This window comes from Buteo buteo, chromosome 1 (genome assembly GCF_964188355.1).
Source record: "Buteo buteo chromosome 1, bButBut1.hap1.1, whole genome shotgun sequence".
In the NCBI taxonomy this organism is placed as follows: domain Eukaryota; kingdom Metazoa; phylum Chordata; class Aves; order Accipitriformes; family Accipitridae; genus Buteo; species Buteo buteo.
Genome location: NC_134171.1, coordinates 82427809 through 82449476, shown reverse-complemented (window position 1 = coordinate 82449476; position 21668 = coordinate 82427809). Strand labels below are relative to the sequence as shown.

Here is a 21668-nt window from a genome sequence, read left to right as displayed (position 1 = left end):
TTGCTGTGCCAGGCCTGTGATTGTGGAGATTCCCCATTTTGCTGCTCTGCGTGGGAAAGAGAGAGAGCTGGTGATCCTGCGCAGTGAGAATGGGGACAGCTGGAAGGAGCACTTCTGTGAATACACTGAGGATGAACTGAATGAAATCTTGAATGGGATGGATGAAGGTATCCAGTGTGACTTTTTCTATTTATTCTGCTCCTGCATTACTTCTGTAACTGGGGGTAATAGCTTTTTTCCATTTATTCTATTTAGCACCCTATGTTTGGTCTGCCCTAGAATTTCTGATGTTACATTCTCCAGATACTTCACTTCAGTCACACTGGAGCATGATCATGTTCTCAGTACAGGAGCCAGCAGAAGCACTGTATACTTGTGCTTACTGCCTTGCATGGTCTGCTGAAGTAGTGGGACAAAACAAAATCTACCATCAAGAAGCTGACAATAGATGCTAGACTTACATTTTCTACTGCTCCTTTTCATAGTGTTGAAAGAAAAGCTTCTATGGCAAACATCTTTCCAAAACAAGGCAATTATCGTACTAATCCTTTCCAAGCAGCTACATGTGTGGGAGGAAATGTCAGTCATGGGTACTCTTGCTTTCTGAGAGAACAGAATGGCCTTGGGCTGTCTAGGATCTGCAGAATTTTTTTTTTTTTTTTTTTTTTTTAAACAAAAGTAAACAAGCCAAATCACATACTTAAGGCTGAACTCATACTTTGGTACTTTTTTGATTTGGAGTTTAGTTTCCTGGATGCTACTTCAGGCTGTAGTGTAAACATGTAAAGTAGAAAGGGGCTTGGACCAATCCCTTTGCTTGTTTACCTGCTGATTTGGGGGATGCGGTCAACATGTTCTGAGTTTGCTGTCTTAAGCTCCCTTCAGTTAGTTGTTCAGTCTGTCTGTTCCTTTCTTGCTTTCTCTGTTTTAACTGAACTTAAAATACTAGGGTATGGTTCCTTTTCCCTTTTCATTTCTAGACAAAATTCTTTTTGTAAGTTGCAGTTAAACTGTGAAAAGCTTGAATGCATTTTGAAGTTCGCTGTATTGTTTCTATGATATTCTTGTCCTCTGACCATCTTCTCTTTTGGCCTCAGTACTTGACACTCCAGAGGAGCTTGAGAAGAAACGTATCTGCCGCATCATCACCCGAGATTTCCCTCAGTACTTTGCAGTGGTATCCCGGATCAAACAGGACAGCAACCTTATCGGACCTGAGGGAGGTGTGCTGAGCAGCACTGTTGTACCACAAGTGCAGGCAGTCTTCCCGGAAGGGGCTCTAACCAAACGAATTCGTGTTGGCCTTCAGGTACAATGAAACAATTACAAAGCTTATCTTTTTTTTTTTTTTCCTTTTAGTGTAAAATCACCTTGTTTGAATGGAGAGCCAGCATATGCAGCTTATTATGTTGTATGTTGTTGTCTAGAATGCTTCTTGTAAAAATAATAATTAAAAAAAAAAATCCATGCGGAAGTCAAAGCTAGTGGTAAAGCTTTTGGTATTCCAGTTAATTCAGATTCCTGTCCGTTAACTGTCTATATGATCTTGGGAAAAACACCCAGTTTCGGTGGTGGTGATGATGATGTGTTAGTGTAGGTCATAGAACAATTTCTTAAATAGTTCTTATGAAAGGCATCAGAGAAGTGTGAAGTGCTGTAATAATTAGGTCAAATGTACAGATTCTCAGCGTGAAGTAAACCAGCCTAACAGTTTGCTACTGAAAGAGGGGGAAGTCCTTCCCCTCCCTCCATCCCCTCCTCCTGCTGCATGCATCCACAACTTGCCTTGGCCAGGAGTCAGTGCTTGTTGAAATCCCTCGTGAATAGCTGTAGGTTACTAAAATAGTTCAGACCTTGTTCTAAGAAAAAAAAATAAAGGAGACAAGGGAATCATTTGCTGCTGGTTAAGCGTATTAAATTAATGCTGTAAAGGGTTTGACAAGCACCAAGAAGGGGGATAGGAAAAGGAGGAAGGTGTGGGAAAGTTGAACAAGGCAGTTTTCCCCTTCTCGCTGGCCGTCAGTTCTTCTGTCTGCAGATTTTTGTGGGAAATTGTGCCATTTACTGTACTAACTTAAGGGTTTTGTGGCAATATACAGACCCAGTTCTTTACATGCTTGTTAACCTGTTTTCAAGTAACTATTCTGTTACTGTCTTTTGCTTTGGAAAGGCTCAACCTATGCATACTGAGCTTACAAAGAAGATTTTAGGCAACAAGGCTACCTTCAGTCCTATAGTCACACTGGAGCCCAGGAGGAGGAAGTTCCATAAACCCATCACGATGACGATTCCCGTCCCCAAGGCCTCCAGTGATGGGATCATGAATGGTTATGGAGGTGACACACCCACTTTAAGGTTACTATGCAGCATAACAGGTAGGATGCAAATACTAGAGCTTTTTATGTGCATCTTAAAATTGTCAGTCATTGTGGGCTGAGTATGTTAAACTGATTATACACATGGGAAGCTTGGTGAAAACCTGACTGGGATGAGAGGCTGTAAAAATAAACTACTTTCCAAACAATTACTTTATAGCAGAAATAACATTTGTTGTTTGGACTAACAAGAGATGTGTAATATAATCATAGACTTTGGGTTTGGTTTTTTTTGCGTCTTCCTTACAGTTTGTTTCTTGAGAACGAACATACCTCTGCCTAGCAGAGTAAGTGTAGTACAGACATAATGTTGCAGTATGCTTCAAAGGAAAATATTGGAGTTAAATACTTTATACTTGCATTAACTCAGAAGTGATTAGCATCTCATTCAATCTCAGTTAAGAGGCAGAAATGAGATGCATGCATTTATTCTGTTTAGAAGGTCGCATCTTTCTTAATTTCCAAACTGATTTCAAATACCAACCCAATGTAAGATGCATTACACCGCGAGATGTGCCAATGAGTCATTCCGGAGAACAGGTGCTTTTACAATTTCTTGATAGAAAGGTGTTGGGTAGCTGCTGAAATACCAGAAACAACATCTGGTCAACAAAGAAGTATTTGCATTTCCAAGAGAGCAAAACAGCGTTTATTTAAAGAGAGGAGAATGGTCTCATCTATAAAAAGGAATTTGGGTCAGTTTTTGGAGGACAGTAAATCTGCAAGGATCCTCTAGAAATTTTGAAAAGGGAAATTATATCCAAGAATGCTTCATGAAAAGGAGAAAGAAGGTATGTCCTGAAAACTAGTATTCCTTTACAGATACAACTTGGTCTAAGGTTTGCATAAAGACTATACCGCATGGTCAAATGGATATCTAATGAGTCAGCTGTAGGTGAGAGGAGGAACAGACACGAGTTCTGACTTAGCTCTGGTTATGCATAGTTTTTCCTTTAGTTCTTCATATTTGTTTTATAAATATTTGTAACTGCTGTTAGAATAAACACTTCTATTTCTGTTTTCTGTAAGCTCAGGGTGATTTTAAGGTAACTGGAAAGCAACTGGATGTTCCTCACCAAAAGGTGAGGCAGGGACATATACTGAAGAACTCGAAAACACAGCTGCAGGGTGACAGATTGTGCCCACGTTTTCAGCTGCTTGGGCCAAATAGGAAGCTGGCAACGTGTGTGACAAAGAGGACAGAAACACTTAATAGACTGATGGGAATCCAGAAGGCTGTCTATTGTACAGCATGATATGGAGGTGCACATTTCAACTGCAAGATCTTCCAGGGAGCTTGTCACAGGTTTTCATAGCAGTGTGCAAAAGAAATTTCTTAGTTACGTACATACTGGACCTGAGTCTTTGAATTGTTTGAAAAAGAAGCAGATTACAGAAATCATGAATTGTAGTTGTCACTATTAGTAACATTATTATTGTTTCCCAGGTGTAACAGTACAGGTTTAACTGCACTATATCTGTGCCAATTTTGCCCCGCGTATGTGAATACTCTAAACCAAACAGAATTAATTTCTAATAAATTACATCTCCCCCCCGCCCCCCCCCCCCCCAAAAAAAAAAAAAAAAAGGAAAAAAAAAATTCTAGCCTCTTGTAACATTTCTGGAGCTGTGCTACAGGACTCATGATTTGAAAATCATTTGGGCACTGTTTTCTCAGGCGAAACCCATACAATCCTATTAGCATTAGTGGAATAATGTGGACTTAAAAAGGCATGTCTGGGATTACTACTGGTTTCATAGCAATTAAAAACTCAGAAGAATGTAAAATATTTCTTAAAAGCAGAAAGTTGCAGACTTACTTGGTTTTAATTTTTTTAAAAATCTCTTACCATTTCAGGAGGAACCACCCCTGCCCAATGGGAAGACATCACTGGAACAACACCACTGACATTTGTTAATGAATGTGTCTCCTTCACAACAAATGTCTCTGCCAGGTACCTATACAACAAAACATGAGTTTCAGTGTGTTACATTCAAGTGCATGTCTTTTTTCAACAAATATTTCCTTTAAACCATTTCAGTTTACATAGTAGAAGGAACACAGATATTTTGTCTATGCTGTGAACAAACTGGCAAGGTATTTTGGAAGCCCTGAGCCTCCTAGTCCAGAGAGATGATGTTCAAGAGCTGTAAGCACTACAGTCCTTACCAGCTGCAGAAAGAAATTGATGTTCTTGTCATTTTTATCTCGGCCATTAGTCCTTTGCAGTCAGCACCTGCTGTGATCCCAGAAATGTTTTTCTGAAATAGTAATCTGAGGGACAGTTCAATTTTTAGGTAGTTAGAAAAAATCTGGTTTCATTTTGAATACCTGTTCTCTCCCAGATGCAGAAATATGCAAATTTCCATGGAAACAGAAATCCCTTATTAGGGTAGCTCATTATACATCTTATAAAAGATGTTACTTCCAGAATATCCAACAAATGAGAAATCAAGCAGAAAGGCCTGTAGGTGTACCAAACTGTGATCCAGAAGAATCTCTTCCAACCATCTGTTCTTGTGATAAGATTCAGCTGCTGTCTTTCTGAAAACAGAATTTCGTATTAAAAAAAAAAAAAGTATCTATGTATTTTAGTTTGTATACTGTCCAAGATTTGTATCATAGAAATGCTCAGAAATCTCCTTCTCTGTAACAGGACATGCAGTCCGTGACCTGGAAGGTATTAAATTTAGGATGGGTAGTTACAAAAAAAAAAAAAAACCAACAAAAAAAACCCGCAAAAAACCCAAATAAAACCAAAACAAAGAACAACAAAAAAACCCCCTTGGATAACTTGCCCATGAAATTCATTGAATTTCCTTCAGTGCAAACATTCAGTGTCCAGAGCAGTTATTACTATTAGATCAGGTTTGCTATTTAATGAAATGATTAAAATAAGTGCAGCTCTTACAATCCAATCTACAGTATAACTTTAACATTAGGTGAAGTAAAGTATTTTTCTATACTTTCTCAGTTCAGAAATGGCTTTCTTCCCATTAAGTTGGATGCTTTACTTATGTACGCTACTTTTCAGTTCAACTAAACATTTTTCTTTAACAGCAGCGACCACAAGAGGGAGATCTTAAAGTGTGTTTTAGCTCTCATCTGCTACCTGCAGTGCTCCGTTTAACGGGATAAATTAACGATTAATTTAAGAACCAGATGTGTTGACTAGATGCAAAGTTTGAGAGGTAAAAGTCCCTAAAATTGTGAAGTCCCCAGCAGGGCTACACCTATAACACAGCCAGAATGAGGGTGATAGTTTATGGAACTACAATGCATATTAGTAGTGGATGTTTCCTAATCCTGATGATGACATTAAAATTGATCACTATTGCTAATGGTCTGTGATATAGGCGGGGTCCCATGTAGAGATTTTAATGGGTTCTACCTCTTCTTTTTAAGCTAAATGAATGTTCAACAGACTACTTGAATTCAAAAATGATTTTAAATGCTGTTAAAGTTAGAAAATGGGATTTTTCATGTATTTACAGTGCAGAGAATTAATTACCTTCTTTGCTGAAGGACAAGCTAACTTGAATTTCTTCACTTGCACCCTGGTCTAAAAGTGCATCTACCCTTGGGCCACATTGAGAATCAGCTGATTCCCGACTGTTTGCTATTCACAGTAACTCGTTTATATCCAGTTAAATCATTAGTGATGGACAACAATTTTCCCATTCATAAGACTAGCTCTGTCGGAGCTTGGAAAAGAGATACGTTTGTCTAAAATACACTTGAATTAAACTGCAGACTTTGAGGCATAGCTGTTTTCCATTTCCTGAGCCGCAGCTTTTTAAAAAAATTAGTATCTGTTTGGGCTTTTTAGCCCCTGGTGTATGACAGCAAATCATTTGAGCATATGGCGATTTCTCAGAGGATATAGCCTCTCCAGTGTGAGTCCAGCATAGCATAATTCTCCCACACATGAAAAGGAAAGTATCAGTATGCAGAGCCTTTATGTACCAAACATGCCTTCTGTCTTTCAAATGTCATCAGCCTGTTTTTTAACCAGTGTGTTTGCTAAATGTTCTAAAGATAAGCACAGCATGAAATTCGCTATTATTGAACTGCAGATGAGTAAGACCAGAGAAATCACACTTGAAAGGTATGCTTTGTGGGTTATAATACCATATAATCTACAGTAAGTAATAAGCCCCCTGTAGATTATATCAGCTTTTGAGGTGTCTTTGACCTCTCATGACTTCCTTCTCCATCCCACGGGTGTCAAACTCAAGCGTGCTTTCCACCCACACAGTAAATTTTATTTAAAAGAAATGTCATCAGCTCCACAGAGAAGCTAAATGAAGTGCTATTTGAGAAAGAAGGCAATACGTTTTGCTCCTCCTAAAATGCTTGGTGCATTTCTGCTGTTGCATTTTGGGAGTAGAAGTAAAATTATTTTAAGTGAAAGTTGTTATCTTTGCAAAATAACAATTCAGTTGTCTTGACGAAAGGCTTAAGGAAATTCCGTAAATTTTTATTACTGGGCAATGTCGTCCTGGCCTGAATGGCCCAAGGAAAGGGTAAAGAACCTGTAGTTTTCAGTAAAGTGGAGGGTCATTTTGTCACAAGAAGACCTGTTCTGGAAGCTGAAGTTCTAGACCTGAGTTGCAACATTCATGGCATGTTTTAAGTAACTGTGCATGTTTGATAAGTTTTGAGGTGGTTTGTTCCAATTCACATGCACTAGCAATACTTCGTAAAAGGCAGATGTACGTTTGTAATAATTACGTTGGTGAAATCGGACAACTTATGACCTTACCCTGTAATCTTAAGTATTTCTCTGTCATGGTGGTACCTGAATGAAATAGTGGTGGCAGATCCTTCCTTCATACCGGGCGGAGGAAGTAATTTATTCCATTAGTGTTTGCCTGTTGCTTTGAACATGTTTACATTTGACTTGTGGTACATGTGTCACAGACTGGGAACCACTGGTGGAGAAGATTCAGCATACACACATTAGAACGATGCCGTCAGTAAAACCGCACATTAGAAACCACAATGAATAGTGAGTCAGTCATGATCACAGCCTCTGTGAGGCAAGGGTAGTAGGAATCAGAAGTGGACACATCTGCTTTCAGGGTCTTCAAAATATAATATGGCTCAGACTTAGAAATATATATATCACTGGTCTTCAATATGCATAACAAAAACTTACCACAAAATCAAAGTTAAAAGTCCCTGACTAAATTCACGTAATTTCTGATTTTACATGCACTGTTACACAGTGGACAAAATCATTTACATTCACCTAAAGACCCTCAGTTTTTTATATTGTATGTAAGGAATGTATTGCTAACCTTTAAGCTAGATGGTAGAAATAAAACAAGTGTTTTGGACAAGGCAGCTTTATATTTCACCTGTTAGAGATGGAGGTCCAAGAACAGACTGAAGGATTACCAACATATGCCAAAAGCCGTTTCAGTCTCCTGTTCCTCATCAATAAAATTCAGGAAACTTTCACAGCATCCCTGTCACGTCAGAAGTTTGGACACAGTTCACTAACCCCCCAACGTGGTATACCAATGTGTCCAGCACTTAACAAACAGGAAATTGTACAATGCTTAGGAAGATTTCAGAGGGCTAAAGAGAAAAGGATGAAGTTGCCCACTCTGTAGTTTAACAATTTGGTCATAACCTTGAAGAGAAATGACAAGCTCAGCATATAACTAGATACAAGCCATTTTAGTAAGATTTTTATGGAATATTACTCTCTTCTGCATCATCAGATGTTTAGCAGCAACCAGCTGTCAAAAAGTACCTGTATTTCTCTAGATGAAAGGCACATATTGTAGAGTCACAGTTAGGGGGAAATCTGAACCGTACACTTTCAGTACACGCTTTTCTACTTATATTCTGCATAGAAATCAAATAATGACATGTGATAAACAAGAATAAATTGAGAGACCTTTTGGGCAGGTCTAGAGGAATGGTGGTAAGAAAGATCAATCACCATTTCAAATGTCATCAGAAACTGTTGAAAGTGATGGAAAACAGAGACTCCCGAGCTTATTCTAGAAGAGATTTATTTCTTGTAAGAGGCAGGAAACATTTGATCGCATATTCTCACTGTAAGGGATCAATTCAGATGAAAACAAAGTTAGGCCGTAGCCAACTTGAATAGAAGAAAAAACTTTTATTGCATACTGTAATGAATTTCCAGAATTTCTTGATTTGGTAAGCCATCAATAATTGTTTAAATACTATAAACGTAAATGTGATATATATATTTCATAAACACAATAATGTGGAAAAGTTCATGTATTTAAATCTTCAGAGAAGGTGTATGAGACTGCCACAGGACAAGTGAGCTTCTTAAAGCTTTTAAAAGACAGTCATGTACTTGGAAGCAAATAAACTTCCAGCCGAGATCTTATTAGAAAGGCAAACAATGGCCTGGAATTTGTGCAGCAGGAGACCCTGTGAAGGGTTTGCATCTGGCATTGAGGAGAGCAAGTTCTGGTCCAAATACTTTCCCTGATGATTTTGCTTCATGCTCCTAAATGCATAGGGGGTACCATGAGGATTCTTAGGCCATTCTTCCCAAATGGTAGCTATTTTTTTTTACTTGTCATATACAATTGGTGCGGTTACCAGCTAATGCTGCCAAGATGGGAAAACATATCATTTTCTTGCTTAAATCTTTCTGTGCTGATTATGCAATTCTTCACTTTGTTTTACAGATTTTGGTTGATAGACTGTCGACAGACACAAGAATCTGTTACTTTTGCTTCCCAAGTGTACAGAGAGATTATCTGTGTCCCCTACATGGCCAAATTTGTGGTGTTTGCCAAGTCACATGATCCCATTGAAGCACGGTTAAGATGTTTTTGCATGACAGATGACAAGGTGGATAAAACTTTAGAACAACAAGAAAATTTCGCTGAAGTTGCCAGAAGCAGGGATGTAGAGGTACCGTACAAGAATCTTAAACCATTTTCTCCGTTTTCTAATGTCTGTTTTTAAGCTAGTATTTTCTGCCTTCTATTTGCTAGAAGTACTAAAAACTAATAGTACCAACAAGTACTGTCGTGATGCAGTATCATCTATCATGCTAAGACGGAAACCTTGACTTCAGTCAGATGTAAGTGATAAAAGTAGCTGCCAGATCTGAGTGATGAAATCCTATTGCCAATGGGCAATTGCTGATCCTGTAGTCCACGGGGTTGGTGGGAAGGTTACCTATATTCAGCTGACTGTATTTGGGTCTTCTGGTCAACCTCCCAAGGTGGAAGGTAATTGTGCGCTTCACCCACAAGGAAATCTGATCAGCTGGTTATCAGAAGTTAGAAAGGAATTCCCTGTTGGACTTTGGTAATACCATTTTTGCTTTCTCCATAGCATTGTTGGCATTCAAATAGGATATCCGATGTGTTCTCAGGGTAGTCCTCGGCAATTAAAAAAAATAGGTAGCTGGAGCCTTAAGCTGGATTCAAGGAGATAGTAAATATGGAAGTGGGCTGGTTGAGTCTGGGCTCTCTGTTATGGGACTAAGGGTTAGAAAACCTATAGCACAAAACTGAATTGAAAGAATTTGGTTTCCCAAGATGCCTTTTTTTTTTTTATGGTGGACCTGTTAAACAGTTGTACTTAGAATCTGGGCTGATTTTATGCCAGGAAATCAGGTAATAAAATGAAGTTGGGCATTACCGTTTAGTCCAGCAGTTTCAGGTTCTTTGTCCTCCTGTTCCCTGGTGTCAGGGTCAGCATTTCTTTAATTCAGATTCAGAACTAGAGCAGCTACTGCCAACTAACTATTACGAAATCTATTTGAGATGGCTAGTTATGCAAGCAGGAGACATTGCTTTTATTAAACAAAAATGCAATAGTTTGTAAGAATTTTGCATAGCTTGGCTGGGGTTTCAGGTGCACAAGACTGAAGACGTAAGTCAGTACACAGCAAGCTGAGAGGTAGTGGATAGGTGTTGTAAAGGCACTTTTTACTCAGCCTAAAACTAAGTTCTAGGGATGCAGGCTAGCCCTAAGTTCAGGTATCTCATAGTCATTTCTGTGGTGGCCCACAGTGATTACTTAGTTTTAATTAGCTCTGTAGCAAACTGCCAGGAGACACCTTGAATTTTTTAGTCAATAGCTTCCTTTTAGAGAAATGTCTGAATAAAAATGAGTTGTGAGGGTGGTGTTCTTTGCTGAACGGTTATGTTCCTGCGCCTGATACTAAGTGGGTGTTGCGAGAAAAGGGGAGAAAGTCAAAGCCAAAAAAAGACAGGTAAATCTCAACTTCCAGTAACTCCATAAATGAGTTATCACTAACCAAAAAGGCAGTCAACAGTTGTCATGTTTTGTCAGCATCTTTGCATACCAAGAAGTTAAATTAGCAGGCTTGATTAACATTCTGCTTTAAAAAAAAAAAAAAAATTAAATCTGTTGCTGAACAGGCAAAAGCTTTCCTATGTGGAATCCTGCAAACTACCTGCTAAATGCAGTTTTTCTGGCTCTGTCAGCTTCCTCAGAAGGGATGACAAAATGAAAGTGCTTTAACTAGATGTTTGGTATATTCTTCTGCTCAGTATAGTCTCTTTTCAAAAAAAAATTGTCCTCACTGTTCCTGAAGCTCTGATGGGCATTTCTTGTGCAGAGCAGCTAGATAAAATATGGGCTTATAAAACTGAATGACAAGGCTGAATTTCTGGAAAGTAAGGATGAGAAGTTAATGTAATGGCAATTTGAAGGGAACATCTCCAAAACTGGTGAGATTTAAACATGTGGAGGGGCCATAACAATAGCAATCCAAAGACATAGGCAGTATCATTATATAGGTGTTTCAGAGAGGCATTTACCTGAGGCCTGACTTTCAAAAACTCTAGGCCTTTACAAATCCGGCTGAAATAAATAGAATCTACCAATACACACTGTCTTTGCCTGCTGCAACAGACTGTTGCAAGCATATTAAACACACAGGTAATCTAATTGATAAAGTTTTTTCATTGGTAAAAAGGTCCTCTGCAACTTCATGATCTTCCCAGACTGGCTTATTATCCTGCCAGTCAAAACAAGGAGTTTTGATTTGATTGCTGAAGAAGATATTTCTTTGACTGTTATGAGGAGGCCAGGTTAGCAAAGAATGCTAAACTTAGAGCCCGTAAAAAATCCTAATTAAAATATAGATTGAGTATTTGCCCAGATTCATGACACTAAATACTCATTTTGTCATTTACAGTGTCATGCTATTGTTATTAAATTAACAATGTATTCTATTTGGAATTTAATAATCTGAAATGTTTCCACAGATTTAAGGTAACTGAACATAACAAATCTTGTAAATGCTGACGAGTCCTAGCAATTTAAGAAACTGATGGAAACTACTGTAGAATTATGCTTAAGAAGAAATCCTAACCACCTCACTGTGATTGATTGCTGCTCTAATTCTTTTTCATTTCCAATAGGTATTAGAAGGAAAACCCATCTATGTTGACTGCTTTGGCAACTTGGTGCCACTGACTAAGAGTGGCCAACATCATATATTCAGTTTTTTTGCCTTCAAAGAAAACAGACTTCCTCTGTTTGTTAAGGTAATGTTATAATATGAGCTATGGATTATATTTTTATTTTTTTGTCTACTGCGGAGTTTATTGTAAAGTTAGCAGACTGAAGAACAGTTCCAAATTATTTTATGATAATGGATTAAATGTTGACTTGGGCAGTTAAAAAAACCAGAAGAGGCTACGTAAAGTTTAGTAAAATTTTTCTCTAAATATAACTGTCTGTGCCTGTGTTCTATTATACATGTGTGTGTCCACAGCATTCTTTCAGATACCAAAATGGTACTTCTAGGAATCCTGTTTTCTACCTAATAATCTAATGAGCTGATCAAGTTTTATCTTGTTTGTTTTTCTGCATCATGGTTCAATATATTGCAGGAAAAAATGTGGAAACTGCAAAAAAGTGTCAGAAAACATTGTAGAATTGGCAGAAACCTATCAAAATATGATCGTTGTACCCTACACTTGTAAACGTGCATATGGGTGTAAATACAGATATAACTGTTCTTCAACCAACCATCCGCCCTTCAGTAGCAGTGCAAACCTTCCTTGGGAGTACAGTAAGAAAAGCATGGCTCCTTTTTGGATATTTCAAGTCATGGTTTTACCATATTTTTGAGAACAAAGGAAAAAGGAAGTAATTAATTTTGATAAATTCCCATCTGTAACCTCATTTTAACCCTGTAGTGTGTATTACTGTACTAATCTATTCTAAAAACTTTTACGTGAGTAGGAAAGTTTGTAAAACAAAAGCCAAAACAAAACACCTCTGTTCATCCAAAATTAACTAATGCTTTAGCCCTGGCTATAGAGCCAGTCACATAAACACCGTGGTCCACGGGCTCGTCTGCATTGTTCATGAGATCTGCAGGGAGCAGTAAGTCATGTAAAAAAGTGCTCTCACTGTGGTCTCTGCTAGGAGCAGAGGGCTGCTGCCACCGAGCCACCATCACCTTCTCTTCCGGAGAGAGAGATTCAGAGGGCACTGCAAACCTCTTCCCACAAACCTTCCCTTCTGCTGGGACATCCCAAATACAACAGAGGACACTATTACCATTACATAAAATAGTTTGAGAGAAATGCTTTATGAATGGAATCTTCCAAAAAGTGGAGAAAATCAACGCCCTCCCTCATTGTATTAGAGTTGCTGTATGCTGCTAGATACCTTTTAAACTCTCTTCTTCCTTTCCAGCAATATTTTGTAAGCTTGTTTTAATATAGAACTTCATCTATGCCACCCACCTACCTCTGGCTTTGCGTGTTTTTCTCCGTGATGGATTTTCCAAGCTATGTTCAAAAACACGTGTGTCTTTGCATCTAGTATTTTCAATCTGATAAAGTTAGTACACATCTGTCTAACTGTATCATTTTATCGGTGCAGAAAACTAAGAATGAGGTAATGCTTTCAGTTGTATTTCTTTTGTGGTATCGTACGTAATCCTCCTGATATTATGTACAAAAGCTAAAACTACATCACCAGTATCTTCAGTTCTAAGTGCTTACAGTTGTTTCTACTAACAACTGTGGAAGAGATTTTTTTAAGATTTACTGCAAAATCTTAAAGTATGGCATGATGTAGTATCTGTTGTAGATAATAATGGTCACACCTATAACTATATTCCAGCAAATTTCTTCATTCTAACACTAGGATTTATCCATATATTTGAGAAAAGATTTTGCAAGAGAAGAAATTGTAAATGTAATCTTTAACTGTTTTCAGCTACTGAGCCAAAAGAGCTGCTTAGCAACAACTAAAACAAGTGTGTTATCAACATTAGTCTCATACTAAATCCAAAACACACTGTACCAGATACTAAGAAGAAAATTAACTCTACCCCAGCTGAAACCGGGACATACTGGAATGTCTCTGTTCTTTTACGACTGTGATTTCAGTGTCAGGACTGCCTTTTAACTAAGTGAGTTTCTAATGTGTAAGCATGTACACTCTCGTGTCTTCTCTTGCTTTGACACGCAAATACATCCGTATGTACGTTTACAAACAAGCAGGAAAAAAAAAGAGAAACCACATTATTTTTGCTTACATGGACTTTTTCTCCCACATCTAGCCTCTTTCTGCTAAATAGTTTTGAGTGACACAAGGAGCTTATACAGCAAAATAACAGATTAAATGTCTGTCTGTTTGCCCTACCAGGTGCGAGATACCACTCAAGAACCCTGTGGACGATTATCATTCATGAAGGAGCCAAAATCTACAAGAGGCCTCGTTCATCAAGCCATATGTAATTTAAACATCACTTTACCCGTTTACACAAAGGTATGGTGAAATTATACTGTTCTGTAGTCATCAGCATTATAATATAAACAAGAAATGAGTAGGAGGGCAAAATATCATTAAAGCTTTGTAGTCAGTTATTTTAAAGAAGAATAAATACCACCCAAGGGCTTTCAGTTTCTTGGGTTTGGTACTCTTAATGCCAGTGTTCAAAGATGTTATCGAATGTTTTCTGCGGGCTCAGAAGATAGGACAAAAGGGAGATGAAAATACAATTTGCACTACATAGCTCCCATGGTTTCATTTGGTGTTGCACAAGACCTATGCTAATCTGATTTCATACAGGAATTTTACCCAGATTCTATTCATGGGCAAGACAGATCTGGGACTCAGTGAGTACCTCTACGTTCATTTTTTTGTTTTACCGAAGGCTTCCCAGACTGTCTAACCGTGTCTTCTGACACCTCTTTGGAGATAAAATTGCCATTCATACCTGTTTCACAAAGCGTAAGGATAATGTCTGTAGATCATATCATAAGTACAGAAGGACTGAAAATTATTTGTCATGTTTTTCATTTGCCAATTTGCAAGCTAATGGGCTTTGCAATAGCATTTCTAGTTAACTGCTTTGTTTATCTGTGGTGATAGCGATAACAGTGTAGCAGATGAGCTCTAGAATTTGCAAAGCTTATAGCAGTGCCAAAAATATTGTCTCGGACTAGATTTTAATATTACACTGACTTCTTCCTACGTGTGATCAAATCTTTCAAGAATCTGTGAGTATGTCATATCGTGTAAATGGTCTTTCTTCAGAATATTGTTATAACAGCTCTTAACGTATCTGGGGAAGAAAATGGTCTAATATCAAGGGCAGAAAAAGAGGAAAACTCTAGTATGAGTTGGTATTTATAAATAACAAGATTGAGACCAGTTGGATGGGAGTGCCCTTGATTTCTGTTTAAGTGAGATCAGATATTAAGAAGCACTTGTTTCCTTAGAAAGAGTCAGTTTATTGCTATTCTGTCATAACTCAGATTGTTTACTGTCCTTGTCAGATTAGGAGCTGCATGCCTTTTAGGAATGTATTAGGCTGTTTGCCCAAAATCTTGCCTGTTGGTGTTCATTTTTTCCTCAGCATTTTTAGCATATAATGTAGTCTTCGTTATAGCATTTGTATATAATTTTAAAATAACACATCTCAACATATTTTAACTTTAAATGGGTAATGTTCTTAACTATTTTAAGTAGTTAGTCATGCTAATTTATGGGTGCAAAAGCATGTGTGTATTTAAGTTTTGGTACAAATAAGGATCACTAGAACTCTAACATCTAGAAGCAACTTTTCTGATTGTAATTTGCTTGATTCTGTAGCCTTTCGTGTTTTCAACTGACAGTTTAGTTCTGCTGCTTTTTGACGTAAGAAATCAATTGCAGAAATGTACTCCATTTGCTTCTTTTCTGTTAAATGTTGTCAGAAGTTATTTTTTCCTACTTTCTCCTTCTAAAAAAAATTGCATTTTGCCTGCTCTGTTTTCCCGTTCTCTTTTTGCATGGCATTTTGGAACTGAAAGGAATCAGAATCAGATCAAGAACAAGAAGAAGAGGTAATGTTGCTATAACAGCATGTTATTGCTTATGCATACTACTAAAATACAGCTAACAGATACAGCTTAGAAGATAAAACCTGTAGCAAAAGAGACGTATCAATCATTCGTTCACTGCTCCAAAAACAACGAAGAGGGGTGCACTTAAAAGGATCTTGCACAGGCTCACTTTGGGAATTTACTGAGCTTAACTTTCCCTACGTTAAAAGTTTTACTGGTTCAGGTGCACTGATTTTGGAGGTGTATAATAGTTCATTTTGCTTTCAAAACAGTTTCTGAGTAATTTAAAAATTATTTTGCTCAAGAGTAAGCCATACAAGTGTATTTCTTTAACCTTTATTCTCTGCAGCATAAAAAAGGGGAAATGGGATTGGTTTTTCTGATTCTGAGAACCATCCTGCATCCTAAAAATAATGTAGGGTTGCTGCTAGACTTGTCTAACATATTCAGAACCAGTGGCTCATTGGCATAGTATACTTCTTATTAATACCCCCAAGCACGGTCTGAATATGCTTCCTCTAGTTAATGGTGGTGGGTAGGGGGGAACGGAGGCAGAGGAATAGACCTAAATACAACAATTGCCTCCATCCGCGAGTTCCCCGGTGTTGAGGGGAGTCTGGGACCAGATTGCAATTGACTGCACTACCCGTATACCTGAAAGGGCTGCAATTCACAAATCCTGTCCATTTATAACATTCAATAGACTGGATCTTACAGATTTCTGAGTTGGATTACTGAAGTCCAGTCCAGAATCAGTGGTAACCCAGAAGTGACGAGTAAGTTCACCCCGAGTAAAAGGTGTAGAGTTTTCATCTTTAGCATAAACTGGAGAATAGCATCTTCATGGAGAAATGTGGCCAACTCCCCCCCTACATTCCCAGCCTCCTTCTGGCAGTTATAGCTGTTCCTTAAGGTCTGACCCCTCCATGAATGAGTAACATTAGAAAAGCATCTCCACATTTTGATGGTGTTCAGCTGTTGGAAACAAGTAAGAGTGCCAGCACTGTGAGCAGAGCCTGCTCCCCAAAGACGATGGATATCTTTTCTATGAACTGCAAAACAGAATTCAGAAGTTTGTTTCATGGATTGCGGTTCCCTATTACCATACAGAAATATTTACCACTCCTGTTTCAGTGCTGAAATACAGGCACTGTTAAGTGAAAACATGACCAAGGTTTTTAAGCTAATTGCCACTATGTTCATTCAGAAGGTAACATTTCTTATCAAGTGATCATTCAGTTTGGTACCGAAAGCATGAAACTGATTCTTTTAGCCTCTATAATGCTGTTTATGCATTCCCAGTGAAGTCCCCAAAAGTTGTTTTTAACACATCTATGCTCTGTAAAAGCAGTGTAAAGGATACTGAAAAATCATTTTTCCAAACATTGTCGACTACTTATATTTTTACTGAAGCATAAAAGGACAACCTCTTTGATGGCTAAAACCACCTTCCATTTTAAGTTATTTTTTTGTTTACTTTATTCATTTTTATGTTAATAATATTAATTAGTATGCTGACATAATTCCAGACTGATTTGAAGGAATTTAAAGTAAGGGGAATTAAAGTGTCCTAGGGTTCCTAGGTTACCGTGTACGGCGATCTGTGCATCAGAGGAATTCACACTATTATGGATCTGTAATACACACTGCTAAGTGTGAAGTTTAACAACGTGAGCCTAAATGATTGGAAGGCATATATGAACATGTAAGCGCTCCAGTGATTTACTTGTATTCTTTTTCAGTTTATGGAAATGCAAGAATTAGTTAAGATTTTCGCTGAGACAATATATTGCATTTATCTTTATAAAGAATACTTTTAAACAAGTAAAACCTTTTCAACACTCACTAAAAAACTATCTGGGGGGCTTTAACATACACAGTATATTATATCAACAGAACCGCATAACCGATTTTCATTCCTCACAGTCATCCTACCATCCCAAGTTTGTATAGGAAATTGAATGTTTAGTGCTCCTTCTAACTTTACGTACTTTTGCCTATCTAAATTTACACAACAAAAGTCTTTTTTTTGCTTGTGTGGACAAATGATTGTGCTAGCAGGACTGAAAAAAAGTCAAACTACAAGGCAACTTCAAAAACATGCTGCTTGAATTTTCATAGTCTGACGTTGCATTTTTTTAAATTTTTTTTTTTTGGCAAGGGCTATGTTTTCTTTGATTAACAGTAAAATTGTAGGGCTTTTCCAGTCTGTACCCAAATACCTCTGAAAAATTAAAAAGATGGCCTCTGAGGACCATCACTGCTTCCATTTAGAGGTATCAATAGCTATCGGTGGCATCAAGTCCTAGTTCTTGCCTTAGGCAGGAGCAAGTCTGCAGTCGTTTCTGCACCTGCTTTTTTCATCATCACAAAGTACAGAGGCAAAAACGCAAACCGTGATCTCAGAATGAACATGTACAATGAAACTATGTATAAAGCTTACTAGTTCCCTTCCAGATGGGACATATGCCTTCATGTGACCATATTGGACTTCCTTGCTTTAGACAGGAAGAAATAAATTAAGAGCAATGCAACAACATACCCAGTAGCACAGAAGTCCTCTATACTGCTAGTCACATTTAACGAAAATACACTGCAACATTTTGCATTTACTCTTGACTGTAACTATAGCAAAGTAACCATTTTTCTGTTATTAGAAACACTAAATAATACCATGCTTTTAAATCCATTGTTGTTTCCATTTAAGTCAATGAATCTGTGTGTCTCCATACATCTAGTGGATTTGAATCTGTACCATTTCACTAGTGACTTTATATATATCGATTGTATTTGAACTTTTAAATTTCCCCCTTTTTTTGTCTTCCAGGTTGATGTGACTTCAGAAAAAAGTAAGATTTTCCTTTTTTTTGAAAATGTTATAATGCAGTTTGTATGAAAGATGGTTAAGAATAAAGATAAGCGTGAAAGAGAGCTAAGCTTTAACTGCTATTGCTAATAACATCAATATTTTTAAAATGTAATAGAAAATTTAATACCAAAGCAGCTATCCAATTAAATACATTTTAATGTATAAATTAACAAGTAATACAGTTTCAAACAGTTCATCTAAGCATTTACTTTCCTTTGACATCCCTAGTGATCCCGCTATTGCTATTTTGCTTGTATGAATGCTCATGCCTCCATTTTTTTGTTTTGTCCATTTGTTGACACATATTGTTGCTTCATATTTGAGATAAATGACAGTATCACTTTTAATGAAAGTGTAATTATCACTCCAATATATTTCATTAAATTCATGAAATACAACCATGCAAAAAAGTGATACTGTCCAAAGTAATCAGGCTGTTTAACCCCCGCCCCCCCCCCCCCCCGCCCCCAGCCCTTTACTGTGGTGAAATATGACTGGAAAAAGGACTGTCAAGCTTGGCACAGCATATATATCCTTTGTATATACAGAATCAGACCATTATTATTAGAAACTGAGGGTGAGTGGTTCACAATGCCAAAGCTAGCCTTTAATGAAGCTGCAGATCAAACAAGTATGTATTCAGTCTCAAGAGTATCTGTTTAGGAAAAGAATGACTTCTGTCTTGGTTCCGGGTTAAAGTGCAATGTCCTGCCTTTTTTTCTACATTGCATTTTAAGGGTTATTTACTCTTGATGTATTACTTACGTGTTTTAATTGGAAGGACAACAGCACCATGATCCTGAAGATCAAGTGGGTGGTCATTCCCCTATAATCTCTAAAGCAGAAATGCTTCATCTAGAGAATAAAAGTCATCAGGGTGACAAAATAGCTAATAATGTGGTGGGACATAGTATTCACCGTGATTAACAACATGATTAATATCAGATTTTTGTCCTAATTTACACCAGGAGGACCAATTTCATCAAGGTGGAAAAAGACACACCATAATATAGTCAGCAGAGTGGAATTTCAGTTGCCCCATGACACACCTTGGCCATGGGAAATGGGAGGTGAATTCAGCAGAACAGTAAAACGTACCGGTGAAAAAGGGCGCGAATGCTGCCCTTGCCACACACTTACTTAATGCAGTACAGTACAACCCCCCTAAGGAAGGTGGCAAGATGCACGTTTGGTCAGGTTGCTCAGTTGTGGCTGTCGCAAACTCGTCTAAATTCAATGCAGCATAGAGCTAGAATTTTGGGTGACTCTTATACTGGACAAATGAAAATACCAGTCAGATAGCAATTTAGATTTGCTCCTCCTTTGGCTTAATGGAGGATTAGTTTGAGAATTAGGTAGAACAGCTGCAGGCAGGAGGGTGAGAGAGAGAGAGACACTGTTCCCAGGAATCATTAGCAGTATAATTAACAGACATGAAAGAGACCAACAAGTGCCTGCTTAAAGACCACTGAAATGCCTCACATCACGATATCCAAACTGCTGCAAAATATACTTCCAACCAAGCAACTTCTTTTTAGGCAGTTAGCCCAGTTCCCTTATACTTCTGCTAATGGTCATCCTTACTTTAACTTTTATATTACCTCAGTGCAATTAAAAGTGACTGATTTTTTGGCCAGTAGTTGTACTGTCCAGTAAGAACTAGGACTCATATGTGCATGTCCTTCGTTTGGGAATAATTATTTACCTAAAGAGAAATGGATTTATGAGACAAAGCAGAAAATCTCACCCATGTCAAAGTAATGCTGAATTCACCTTCACGAATAGACCTTAAAAGGTGTCAGCCAGAACCACGATTAGAACTGGTGGTTCTGAAAAGCGTGTTAGAGACTTTACCTTTTGGCCGTAGAGTCAGTTCCTTCCTGGTCTGCTGAAGAGTTAAGGCAAGTGAACAGCTCTCACGAGAGGAATCCAAAAGAACGAGGGCAAGCCAAGAACATGACCCAGAAGAGCTTAGCAGTTAGAGGTACTTAGTTTCAAGATCCACTCTGCTGAATCCAAAACAATTTCCCACTGAGAAGAGAAACAAGTGACAAAATCAAACAACAAAACCTCCAGCACACTATAGTAAACTGAGAGATTTTTATCAGCATCTTTTGTTTCAGCTGCTCTACTTAATCTAAAGAATTATTCTCAGAAACAAACATTTGTACTTTAGTTTTCAAACCCACAAAATTACGAGACAGCACCTTGGTGTCCGCTAGACAGCTCACGCTAAAACCAGCAGCACCAAACCACCAAATTTCCAGCACCAAAATCAGCCCCCAAAATCTGGTTATAATTAACATACAGCACAAACATTTAGCATTCATTACACCCAAGAGAATAGTGTAGCAAAATGGATATTTTTTGCAAAGAAATACAGATTATTATGTATCACTTAGGTTCTCCTTATTTGCATTACTACTTTGACTTTTAGACTGGGGTGCAGCAATGTGTGAAGTTTTGTGTGATGTACTACCTTTAGAAGAAAAATGTAAAATATAATTTCTAAGCATTGCATCCTGTTCATAACTTGCTTCAGTCCTCCAATGTTTCATTCTGTTCAATATACATTTTCTAGTAGTCCCTCCTGAAATTAAATATTCCCAGCAGGCAATTATGGCATAATGGGAATTACCTACACCCAGCTTACTGTCTATTGATTGCGCGGATTAGACAAATATTTCACCACAGTATGTTTTATAATATTTTCATGTACCTTTAATTTATATGATTGATTTTTAGAGCTATTGTTTTTTAACTGAAGCTACATACCCAGCAGCATTTGCAACACCTTTGCTTTGCATGGAAATAACTTGCCTTACATGAATTGTATGTATGTGTCTAGTGTGACTGTCTCTGGTTTTTGGTTGCCATACATTACATTTTTTAAAACTTTGAAATCACTTCTAAGTTGATTCACAGTTTTTTCTTATTATCTCTCCTTTTCTTCTGTCTTCTCTTTCCTCAGTCAATTCATTAGTTGTCAATGAGGATGTTCCAAGGAAAGGACCATGCCTCTTAAAACAAAAGAATGTTTGTTTCATTGTTTAGGTGTGAAATCCCCTTAGACGAAATGCCGG

General features: G+C 37.7%; 1 protein-coding gene and 1 long non-coding RNA gene across 29 annotated transcripts in view; one reads left to right on the top strand and one right to left on the bottom strand.

Moving 5' to 3' along the window:
- LOC142035728 (uncharacterized) overlaps nucleotides 1-20728 on the bottom strand; it is a 28497-nt gene extending 7769 nt beyond the window's left edge. Inside the window, exons 1-4 of the long non-coding RNA XR_012651939.1 lie at nucleotides 20440-20728; nucleotides 4226-4334; nucleotides 2860-2956; nucleotides 1786-1859 (exon numbers count right to left, since the gene is read on the bottom strand). This is a non-coding gene — a long non-coding RNA (uncharacterized LOC142035728). The remainder of the gene's footprint in view (nucleotides 1-1785; nucleotides 1860-2859; nucleotides 2957-4225; nucleotides 4335-20439) is intronic.
- The window catches only part of ANK2 (ankyrin 2), a 381291-nt gene that overhangs the window by 333168 nt on the left and 26455 nt on the right, over nucleotides 1-21668 (top strand). For 26 of the 28 annotated variants that reach the window (XM_075037668.1, XM_075037696.1, XM_075037705.1 and 23 more), the window contains 9 exons: nucleotides 13-167; nucleotides 1098-1309; nucleotides 2171-2375; nucleotides 4234-4330; nucleotides 9063-9291; nucleotides 11784-11909; nucleotides 14032-14154; nucleotides 15684-15716; nucleotides 18544-18565. In XM_075037668.1, coding sequence (XP_074893769.1) covers nucleotides 13-167; nucleotides 1098-1309; nucleotides 2171-2375; nucleotides 4234-4330; nucleotides 9063-9291; nucleotides 11784-11909; nucleotides 14032-14154; nucleotides 15684-15716; nucleotides 18544-18565 — 1202 coding nt within the window. The remainder of the gene's footprint in view (nucleotides 1-12; nucleotides 168-1097; nucleotides 1310-2170; nucleotides 2376-4233; nucleotides 4331-9062; nucleotides 9292-11783; nucleotides 11910-14031; nucleotides 14155-15683; nucleotides 15717-18543; nucleotides 18566-21668) is intronic. The other 2 variants (XM_075037811.1, XM_075037742.1) reach the window with 1 other exon arrangement.